The sequence below is a fragment of the Phaethon lepturus genome, unplaced genomic scaffold (genome assembly GCF_000687285.1).
Source record: "Phaethon lepturus isolate BGI_N335 unplaced genomic scaffold, ASM68728v1 scaffold25263, whole genome shotgun sequence".
Classification (NCBI taxonomy): domain Eukaryota; kingdom Metazoa; phylum Chordata; class Aves; order Phaethontiformes; family Phaethontidae; genus Phaethon; species Phaethon lepturus.
This window is the reverse complement of record NW_010527440.1, coordinates 11,202-22,955: the sequence shown is the minus strand read 5'-3', so window position 1 is coordinate 22,955 and position 11,754 is coordinate 11,202. Positions and strand designations below refer to the sequence as shown.

General features: G+C 42.7%; 1 protein-coding gene across 1 annotated transcript in view; it reads right to left on the bottom strand.

The window, feature by feature from the left end:
• Nucleotides 1-293: 293 nt before the first annotated feature.
• The window catches only part of LOC104617939 (disintegrin and metalloproteinase domain-containing protein 9-like), a gene marked incomplete at both ends in the record, with an annotated part of 22,170 nt that continues 10,709 nt past the window's right edge, over nt 294-11,754 (bottom strand). Inside the window, 7 exons of the mRNA XM_010283385.1 lie at nt 294-405; nt 2,381-2,458; nt 3,694-3,877; nt 5,337-5,442; nt 7,202-7,394; nt 8,090-8,182; nt 10,135-10,303. Coding sequence (XP_010281687.1) covers nt 294-405; nt 2,381-2,458; nt 3,694-3,877; nt 5,337-5,442; nt 7,202-7,394; nt 8,090-8,182; nt 10,135-10,303 — 935 coding nt within the window. The remainder of the gene's footprint in view (nt 406-2,380; nt 2,459-3,693; nt 3,878-5,336; nt 5,443-7,201; nt 7,395-8,089; nt 8,183-10,134; nt 10,304-11,754) is intronic.

The following is an 11,754-nucleotide window of genomic DNA, read 5'->3' as shown; positions in this document are numbered from 1 at the left end:
GTGCTGGCTGCTTGGCCCCTGTGCTTAATGGAATCGATCTGCAGTTTGTGTGGTGCCCTGAGAATAGTCTGATAGAGTCAGGCAAGGCAAGCACAACTGGAATGATAAAAAAGAAGGCGAGATAAGAGGAAAAAAAATAATCTGACGTGGCTAAATAGCAAGGGTTAAAGAGATGCCTGAACAAAGTCTAAAGTGATCTGAAAGTATAGATGGAGAACTGCTGAACTTGAAGAAAAAATAAAGGTAAGACAGGCAGTGCGATGTGCAGAGACGTCCCACCCCACCGCACTTACTGTGCAAAGAAGGAGGTGGTCCACTGTCAACACTGCCTCCAAATCCTTCCAGCTTGCAGTCTGGAGGGGCCCATCCATAATCGCAGTGACAATTCTTGTTGCTGTTGCACACCTAAAAGAAAACACATATTTTATGGCATGAAAAATAAAAGAAATCATGAGGCGGCCATGTGTTTCTCTGGGGAATAGGCTGCTAGCACAGCTTATTGGCAGGCACAGCAGAGACAGGCTGGATGAAGTTCTTGTCCTAGGATAAATTTTTTACTCTGCTTTAGCTGCCACCATGGAAATGTTCCGCCTGTTTTGTGCAAAGGTGGTAGACTGGTGCCCCTGGTCATAGGCTGTTGTGGGCTGTGTGGCATGTACCCATCATTAGGTGTCTGCTACACTGGTGAAGTGAGGGCACAGTGAGAGTTCCCAATCCATCATGGAGGTCATGGTCCTGTTGGAAGAGGTGTTACAAACACAGCAGGGAAGAGATGACAGCATACAGAAGGTGAAAGATGGTTATATTTGCCTTTTGCAGCTCAGTTGGAATGCTTTTAGCAGTTCTCAAGCCATTTTTAATCTCAAAGTTGGAATGTATTTTTGCAGTCTTTATTAATTGCAGAGCACTTGTGAATGCTTGGACTAAGTCTGTCATGACAGCGTATTTCACAAATATGTCCAAAATGAATTTGTCACCTTCATGTGATTCAAAAATTATGGGTTTTTCTGCAAGATAGGACCACAGCTCCCTTGGTTGCACATTTATTTGTCCTGTCCAGGCTGGATTACTCAGCTCCTGCGTTCCTCTGTTCTCACTCATGGTGTGTAACAGCTGAACCTCTCAAGGGGTGCAGTGGAGGCTGCCGAACTGCCTGAGTATCCTTGCTGTGGGACTGTTGCCCTGGTTTTGGGTCATGCTGCAGTGTGGGTCTGCGGTCAGCCTGTGTCAATGGCACATGCTGAGGTGATGCAGAAGTGAGCCTCTCTAAACCCTCTTTAGATGCTTGTTAGCTGATTTCCTATTATATGTTATTAGTCCAGGGTTGTGTTACTGTTTAGTAGTATGGACCCATAGCTCTGCTCCCCAGCATCTCAAATTTGCACTCCCGTGTAGGTGGTGACAGTTTCCCACCTAAACATTAGCATCTCCACTTTGAGTAACATTTTTCTCTCTTCTGGGGAGACAGGGGTGAGGCGAGCTTTCTTCACTCATTTATGTAGCCCAAACCATATTGAGCAATAATGGTTAATTTTCAAGGATGTCTGTTTAGTTTAGAGAACAGCTTCCCAAGAAGAAAGCTTGCATTTTGGGGGCTAAAACCTTTCTCTCTGGATCAAAAAGACGCAGTTATTCCAATTACTTTGAGAACACTGTTGCCAGGAACATAACTTCTGATGGACTCAGCCACCTACAGCTGTTGACAGAGCAGAAGAAAACCAGACTTCAGACTCTTCTTTTTTTGACTGCCAGTAACTTTTCTTACTGGTCCTTGGCAATGCTGGAGACGAAGGAGAGATGATAGCAAATATTCCAAATATTCTCCCTTTGCATCCACACTAACACCCAGACAGATCTGCTTATCTACAGTAATATCTGTCTGGAAAGGGGCAGATGTCTTGGAAGTGATGTCATAAAAAAAATCCACATGTGAAATAATTCTGCCAGTATTAATATCTGAAATGTAGGTTTTATGTAAGACTAAGTGCAGCCAATGTTGTAAAAAATCTACCATTTTTGTGGTATTTGTAAGGAAAGCAAAATTACAGAACTGAGCATGCAATTTTTTAGATATCTCCAACTCCCGCTAATTTAAAATCGATAGCACTGACGGACGCAATGAAAGATGAAGCATTATAATGTGGAAGTTGGTTTCCATGATATTTGAGGGATCAAAGAAGAAAAATGGTAAATGTAACCAACAAACACTGCTATGAGGAGCTGCGGATGGCCAGAGCAGAATCTGGGAGGACAGTCATGGGTGAAAACCAGTATGATCTGAACCAGGAATGATTCTGGACTTCTAATACTGCTTTTGAGAGACAAATTTACACTTCATATACTCTACTTTTTAAAGCATACTTAGATGTTTTGTACTTACCCCTCTGCCATTGCATTTTTTCTCCCTACAATCATTGCTGAGAAAAGCTGCGCTGACACATGTCCTGTTTATACATATCTGCAGAAAGAGGCAAATTTATTAGTGAAATGATAAAATGACTGATATTAGGAAAGAGCACTGACTAGTGGGAAAGGGTAAAAGTAGTGAGAAACAGCCTGGAAAGTATTTTCAGTCATTCATTTCATTCAGGACTTTTCTTTTTCTCTCTCCAAACAAGCACTAAGGGAGCATAAAATAAAGGTCTCCGGTTCCAGGTTCAAGATGAACCAAAGGGGTGACAACAAACCCTTTTGAGGGTTACAAAATGCATAGGAACCACTTTGACCTCAGGGGCTGAGTAATTAAGAGATGAAAATAATTGAAGGTTGTACCAGTATTCGCTGGAAGTATCATATGTGCCTGCTCTGTTCCTACCCTTCCCTAGGTACCTGCCCAAGACTGGTGGAAGATTCTGGGATGGATGGGCTCTTGGACTGACCCTGCACAACCATCCTGAACTTTGTACATAAATGCAAGACTATTTCCCTAGCATGCTCTTGGTTTCCTGGCGGTTTCTGGCGTCCTGTCCAGTCCACATGACATAAACAAGACCTTGGAACTACAGAAGGTGTTTTGTTTGCTCGGTGAATAACTTGGAGCACTTTCCTAGTTCTAGGAGAGACAAACACATCTTCTCTGTGCAGAAGGAGAATGAAGGAGATCTATATCTTCAACTTTTTGCCTTGCAAATTAATTATTTTTCCAATTAATGTTTACATTTGGTGGCATGAAACCCATGTCTCCTGAAAGGAGAACTCTGCTGAAGTAACACTGAACAGCTCCTTCCCTTTTGGTGGTACTCAGCATCTCTGTTTTTCTTAGAAATATTCTCCTTGCCATGTAATAGCAGGAAGCTCATCCTTTAGTGTGTCATGAGCTTGACAGGAATTTGGTCTGCATGGATCAAAGGGAAGAAGTGAGTTCTATTCTTGGAAGAGCACTTCAAATTCTTTTGTATGTACAACAAATAAACTTTGACTTTGGTTAGTATCTTCAAAAGAAGAGTACAATCCATTTCTTTTCCCTTCTAATAGAAAAAAATAGCAGCTGTTGCGTTAGCCACTCAGTCTGAGGGGAAAAACCCACAAAACCAATACAAGATGTTGCTATTTTTCAGCTGCTAAAGGAGGCTTTAACAAAAGGCACTATGGGCTTTATATTAGAGATCAAGAACATCTCCTTTAGGAACAAAATCCTTTCATCTAATCTCTGTCCTCTCCTATTCATATATCATCCTTCTTTTTTCAGGGTACCTTGTTTCTACCGCACGATGTGCCGTCTTTCACGGATCCCTCGTCGGGAGTGTCTGAAGCCAGGTGGAACTCAAGTCCCCAGCAGAGCTGATCGTTCACAGTAGTCTGAACCACAGTCTCACCGTCTTGCCTGACTGGTACTTTTTTAATGTTAGCACACTGCACTCTTCCACACAGGACGTTCCTGGGATAGACAGACAGTCTGCTGCAAGGTCTATAATCTGAAGATTTGGTGATCCATGCTGCTGGTACACACCATGGTACAAACTGGGCCCATTCCAGCACACACGCTTGGAGCAAACCTGGGCACGGTCAGAGGTCCCAGCTGTCCAGGATCAATCCTTTTAGGCAGTTTGCATCCAACCACCTCTTTTCTGAGGTTAAGGCATTTAACTAGTATTGACACAGACTCTTTTATGCTAGTTGATGTCAGGGCCTTGGGCACATAGGCACAACCCCTTGATGTATGTCTCCAGAAGCTGCAGAGACGCTTCCATTTATCTTTTTGACTGTCACTTTTAATGTGTTTTCTCCATTTTATATACTGAGAAATACTTTTGTTTATGCCAGGAGGAATTTGGTGTGGTTATTCAGAAACTCATCTCTGTGCCCAGAGGTTGGCAGCAGTGAAGGTCAGTCAGGAAAATAGGAAATGAGCTCAAATTCTGAATTTGCATCCTCCTGTCTCCTCTAATGACAGCAGTATCCCTCTCCTTGGTGCTGCCAAAGCGCAAGCATGAAGAAAGGTTAGGTACTAGCAACTGCATATTTTTGAATGAACGTTGATGTGCACAGGGATGGCAAATCTCAAAGGTCCTGGTAAGCAATCTCCTTCCTTTTGAATGACTGTGCATATGCACACTCAGATGTGGGTAAATCTCAGCAGGTCCTACTCTCGGGACAGGACCATAGAGGAGGGCTTGGTGAGTGATGAGTTCAGAGGTTGAGGGACTGCACTCTACAACAATGATCTGTCTAGAGATGTCTTTCAAGATGTACTGACTGCGCATGGTGGCAACATGAAAATAATTAATGCTAAAGGAGAAAAAGGGTCAGAGAATGTGTTAACAAACTGAACAGGAAAACCCAGCCCTGCCTGGTGATGGAATGACCCCTTACTGTGGGAAAGCTGGAAAGTATCATGTGCTGAATTTCCATTAATGCTGGGAGATTTAAGACTGTTCAGGACAAGCAAAGAAGAAAAATCTATGAGTTACTCTAAAGAGAAAACCGTCCTCACTTCACTTTCTGGATTGAAAGTAAAGTGCAAGACGAACCCAACCTGAAGAAATGCTGCCTCAAATTCCTCCTATTGCCATGTGCTTTTTTCCCTACTTTGACTGTTATACAGGTAGGCTCTCAGCAGCGCTTGTACATCACTCCTTCATCTATGAAAACTGACCAGAAAAGCCTAGCAGAGCCTCCGAGTCGTACAAAAAGCTGCACTCCTTTTCCCGATACCATCTTTGCTTTTGCCTCTCTCATTGTGCCTAATCCCAACAAAAAATATTCAAGTTGAAAAATTCTTAGCAACAGTCTTCCGTTTGTATGCTTTTTGCAGCAATGCACAAGAGTGGTGTCCCAGTCCTGCCTGACTACTGGCAGGACTGGGACACCAGTGACCACCAGTAACCAGGACTTACTCTTCCAGGCATTTAGTGTAGTATGTCCCATTCCAGCCACAGTTCCCACACCGGTCACCTCGAATGTTCACTTCTCTGAAGCAGCTCAGTGGGGCATGGTGGGCGGCTGCAGGGCGAGAGAGCAAAGGGAGGCGTTCATGGAGAGGCAGGGACTATCTGCACCCCTCATGATGCCTCTGGATTATTTTTGTGTTTTTTGCTGAAATGAAGTTCTAGTCAACCACAGCTTGCATTTGACTTGCCATGTTTTATGGGAAATTTGCTTTTTTTCACCTATTCTTTTGGCTCTGGTTCTCTTTTTGGACCAGAATAATTACTGTGAGAATGAAGTGGCTAAAGGAATGGATTTGCCACCAAGAGATCAAGGAATGATCAGAGTAGATCATGGTCATTTATATGGAACAATATGGAGCAGAAAATTGTACTAAAAGCCTCAAACCTTTCCCAAACCTATTTTTTTCTTTAATGCTAACTTGCTGTGTGACACAGGTCAATATATCTTACGTTTACCCTGAAACTGGAATCGCCACCATTATATTCAGTATTAGCAACACTAATTCCTCTTGGATGCCAGAAACAACTCACAGATCTGGCTTTCAGTAAGACAGAACTGTTTCTAACCCAGGGGGCTCCCAGTTTTTTCAGAACACCTTTCTATTCCCCAAGCGTTGTGTAGAGCACTGAGGGAAAAGACGGGAGAGCCTGTGGTCAATGCAGGACTCCCATTGGGCGTTTTTAAGAAGTTTTCAAGCATCCGAAATGTTCTTGAAGTAAAACCAAGTGACAGACTTCGCAGCTGTCCTGCAGAGGTGGCTGAGATCACTGTTGGCCACATTAGCACCACACAAATGTTCACGTGACAGTTCCTTTGCTGTCCCATGCCAAAATGATGCCAAAAATATTCTCCCCTATTGGTGACCTTGCATTGTTGCAGAAACGCTTTTCATGAGAAATGCTGCTGTCTTCTTGTGCAGGGGTTCCCAGAGACTCCAGACTTCTCATAGGTGTGGTAGATCACAGGGGAAGTGTGGATTTACTTACAGAAGACTTTCATATGTTCATAAAGAAACCTAGGACTCGGATCGTGATGGGTATTACTGCTGTCACTAATGAGGGAGCGCAGAATAGATCCACTCTGCTGCAGCTTCAGGACACATGCACTGGGGAAGTTTGGTTACTTCCTACAGAACTGGAATAATCTGAATGAGGATGTGGGCAGGTATTCAGAAAAATCACGTGCATGCTTCAAGTTTGAACTGGGGGAGATTTAGGTGCACAAATTACAGGGTGTGGTTGTTTTCAGAGGCATAAAAGTGATCTCGATGACTGTCTCCAGCACATCTTTGTTTCTGGGCCCCTCTACTGGTGGATAGATGAGGGTGGCCACCTCTGCTGTTTCTGTTGCACACTGGGCATGGGGTGTTCCTAAACAGCACTGCAACAACAGCTGCCCCAGAAAACCCCTTTTCTGTTACCCTAGCTGTTGTAAATATATAGAATCATAGAGTGTTTTAGGTTGTAAAAGACCTTTAAGATCATCGAGTCCAATGCTGTATTTTATATAGATATTGTGTTATATAGTTACATATATAGTTATATAGCTATTGGTATAAAATCATGGAGTCTTTTAAAAGTATTCTATAGTAATTTTTGCACAGATACTTATATTCTTAAGTAACTGGCCCATCTTCCTAAGCCTGCCTTATAAAGAGTAAACAGTGAATCTTCAGTGACTGTGGAAAAAAACAGACTTTTTTAAAGCAGAGGGCAGGGAAAAGGGAGGAGACACGAGGTGAAGAGTTATCTGAAGGTGAGGGCTAACTCCATATGAGGTATCTGGTGGTTCCTTGGATGAGATATCTTGCCTCTACCAAATAAAGCTTTGCATTGTGCCTCATGGCTGTGGCAGTGCCCATCATAGCAGCGGTCATTGTCACCACATGGGGTTCCGTCTTGCTTAAATACATCCACGGGGCAGGTCCCTGAAGAGCCGTTGCAGTACTCGGGGAGATCACATATGCTTCTGTCTTCTCGGCAGATTTTTCCTGCTGGCTGAAACTGGAAAGAAAAGCCCACAAAATGAGTTTTCAGTGGAATTTTTTTCTGGAGCCACTGGCCCAAATTACTGAAACCCATGTGGCAAGATCTTAGGGAATGCCCCAAAAGTGTAAGATTAAGAACAAAAACTTGAATTTGCAAAAAGTCAGGCAGAATAAGGACTGGAGGAGGGCATAAGGGACTGAAGTCCTTGCTGTCCATCAGAAACCGAGACATTGCAAATGGTGATTACTGATATTCCAGCACAGAAACTTGTGGTTTTATTTGTGCATTTCAGGTTGAATCTGAAATGCCTCTACAAATACAGCATTGCTGGATTTTCCCTAAAAGCTCAAAATCAGCAGCAATGCAAATGAAGTTTTAAAATCTCTTTCCTTTCAGCCAGACTTGTGATCGCTGGATGTTTGCTCCATGACAGCAGTGCTTGCATTGGGTTAGTCGGTTCTGTCCTTACACCCTTGCTTTGCTGCTCCTGCTGGTGGCTTTTGTCTGACATAATTTCCATGTTTCTAAACTATTTGTTTTCTGCCTAAGCATGAGCAGTTTCCAGTCAAGTTTATGCATATTTTCTGACCAGATATACTGAAAAATGCAGGAAATAAGCATTATAGCGCCTATCAGCTCAGGAAAACAATTAGATCATTAGTGTACTCTGTGTTAGGAAGCCAATACCAGTTGTTGCTGTCATAACTTACCTGACATTTGTGGCAGCATTCACCTCTGTAACAAGAAGCCCCTGGTGCCAGCAAGCAGCTGGAGGAGAAGCAGCATCCTTCTTGGAGACATGCCTGGGAATAAATAATGCCGTACCATCTCGGTATGAGAGTTTCTTATTCGATCACCTCCTCTAGCTTAAGAGGCACAGAATTAAAAGAAGTTAAGGGAAAACTGCTGTTTTCTGCTACTTTTCAAACTGGGCATTCTGGAGTTCTGCATCGAGGGGAAATAAAGTCTCATGTAGACGCTTTTAAAACATTCACATTTTTCTCCCAATACTAATCCTTCCATCTCATCTGCTGTTAATCAGCCAACCTACCTGCTTCACAGGGATGCTCTAAGAACAGGTTCATTAATGTTTTGAAAGTAGTTTGAAACCCTTCTGAGCACAATGGGAGAGCTTAGTCTTCCTTTCTGTCCTTTTTTCCCTTCTTTCATACTTTCCTTCCTTCCCTTTTTCAAGTCTTTTCAGCAATGATCCACCATTTCCTTAAAAGTTCAAATTCCCAATCCTAAATCATTCAAGGTGCTAAAGCTGTTGGACTCTGAACTTTGTCACATAAACACAATTAATTACTCAAATTTTAAGGATACCTGGGATGTCAGGGTATCTGCTTTGTAAAGAGAGCTGGTTAATGGCTTTTTAGCATAAAACCAAGGAAAAGATACAGGAACAGTAATGAATTGATCACACAGTGGTGACAAAGAGGAGATAATGGGGACATTAGCAAAGACCAGACTTCACAGGTTGCTGGTGGAAAACAAGATTTTCTTGGGTCTCCTGGAGAGACCAAACTTGTAATGTGGTATTTGAGAGGGAATTTAGGACTGTGTAAAAATTATTGTGGGATGATTCAAAGTGGTGGGGATGTGCAAAGCTTTGTGTGGGATGGTTAGGGGAAGAACCAAAGGCAGGGAGAGATTAAGGTGGACTGAGGAACAAGTGTGGTAAAAGGGAAAAGAGCGGGGATAAAAGGGGTTGATAAAAAGGGTCTCCTGGTCAGGGCACTTGTGTGGCTGAGCCCTGTGCCAGATTGAGGAGAAGAGGTCTGGGACCAGTTGTTGGAGAGACTGGGGGCTTGGGAACTGTAGGTGGTAGGGTTTGTTTTTTCCGAGTGTAATTTCTAAAGCAGGTGGATCCTCTTTATCAGCAAGGTGCAGGATGTTCAACCCAAGACTGGATATCAAACATGTGCAAATCGCTCTACATGGGAAATGTCAAAGGCTGAGTTTTGACAAAGCTACAGAAACTTTGTACAAATAATGATTACACAAAACTCAAACAAGAGTTTCCACTGGAAAACTCAAACTTTCCGAAGTGTCACAACTGCATGGATCCTGGAATTAGATCTGCAAAGATACCAGCAAGCAAGTGCTTCAGAAAGGCCCTTCTTTCACTGACTTCAGGGTAAATGTAACAGAAGAAAGAACAAATAGAAAAACTCTCATTGTACAGACAAGAAGATGCAAGTGCTCATAACCTGCTTGTATATAGAGCAGCTTAGAGGCAAAGACTTGTCCCTTCTGCGGAGTCTCCCACTTTGACGGCAGCACTGCTCAGATACTTTTGTTTTCTTCAGACCCCTCATTCTTACAAACATTCGTACAGCCAGAAGGAAAAGACCTTTCCATTTGGATGAGGTGTGGAGGGGTCTCGTCTCTGTCCCAGCAGCGTGACTCCTTATCAGACACTTGCAGACAGGGTTCACCGTTAGCTCTGCACAGAGTCTGACATGAAAGGTCCCTTCATAGCCATGGAAGAAAAACTAAGTTTACCTCTAGATATGCTCTGCATATGTTTACATATATCATGTATATTTTGCCCACAAATAAAGCCATATTTGGGAAAATACCCACTTAAGGGAATTCACAGAAGTGGAAGCCAGTGGGCTCATTTGAATGTGTAACACTTCAAAGATCACTTCTTCCCTTGAGTCAGGGAGCTTTTATAGTTGCAAAACCACCATATTTTTACTAACACTACTCTAATGTGTAGATTGCAGTGAAATATTTAATTCCTAACCTCGTCACTGCCACAATCACATTCTTCGTCTTTTTCCAAGATGCCATTGCCACAGCGTTCAAGAAGAAATGGCTTTAAAGATGGTATGTTGAGTAGACAAGGTAGATTTTTTCTTATTACTTCATCGTAATATTCTCCCATGGTGCAGTTACTGAATGCCAAGCAAGATCTGTAAGAAAAAAATATTAATTATGTATAACCATACCATATACATAAAGCAATTGATAGACTCAAAGAACAGATTGATTAACTAGCAAATTGGAATATGGGCAGTTTTAGGGGGAATAAGACTTTTTCTCTCCTTTTTTCTTATATAAAGACATGGGAGACAGGAATAGTTGCCTGGATGAGAGAAGGGGAAGACTACAAAGTGAAAGTGTTTTGGTTGTTGTGTAAAGCTGAAGGTGGAGAACAGGACACACAACGTGAAATTGGGTATGATTCATTGCAATGTACAATGTGGAGAGTAGATCAGCGGGTGTGAAAGAAGGATCTACTTACTTTCATGGGAACACTACAAAACCTACATGGAAGTTGCAAAGTAACCAGGGGAGAAACAGGGTGGTTTCATGCCTAGCTGCTCAAATCAATGACAGCTACTCATGAACTGTGCAAGGAGCGCGGGCATGAGAATTTTGAGATGTGAAGAGATGTTATCTCTTACAGAGGATTTTAAAAGAGAAATTGAGTGCAGTTTGTAATCATACAAATTAAGAAGAAAGCTGAAGTAAGATGGTAGTATAGTGAGCATGATGCAGGTATCAAAGAAAATGTAGATGTGGCACAAAAGAAAATGAGAGCTTGCCCTCAGCTTTGGTAGCATGATGTCAGGCGGCACTGATGCGACAACAGAGCAATTCAAATAAGGAACAAGGCTGCGCAGACACCCCATAAAGTGCTGAGGGCTTACATACCTCTAGGGTGATACCCGGACAGGACTGATGAGGAGTAAAAATTGACATCATGGGGTAGGTGAGGAGCAGCAGCAGATGGAAGGATGGATGAATCAGAAACTGAATTTCTGGTGTGGTGCATAAATATGGGCATGGAAATTACTGCAACCAAAATGGAAGCAACTTGACTGAACATGTCAGTTAATTGCCACTTAGGAATTCTGGGAGAACTACTGCCTAAAGAGAGACGTTTGGAAACAGATAAATTTAATGAGCACGTTAGGATAACAAGGTTACTATTTGAATGGATGGCAGCAAAAGCTGAAGGATCAGAGACCTGTGAAACACAGTGCTCTGCTTGCTGAGATTTTCACCCCAGCCCTTGTGTACTGGGTCCTCTGTCACCTTGAGGCCACCAAGGTGGACGGGATGGAAGGGACCATCACGGGGTGAAGCAGCACTGCTGGTGACCCCACTGAAATGGCTGTTTCAATGCTGTTGTTACTGAAAGTGCAGACAAATCTGCTAGGAGACTTCAGTTTCTCAAATCTTTAATGTCTTCAGGGAAGCTTAGTTGGTCTCTGGTAAAGATAAGGGTCTAATATTATGCAAGGAGCCCATGTCCTTCTCATTGCTGCAGTATGTGCATTGCAGAGAGCGAAACAGAAATGAGGACTTCTTCACACCAAGAAAAGGATCTTAGGATTTGGAAGCAAATAAATCTGCA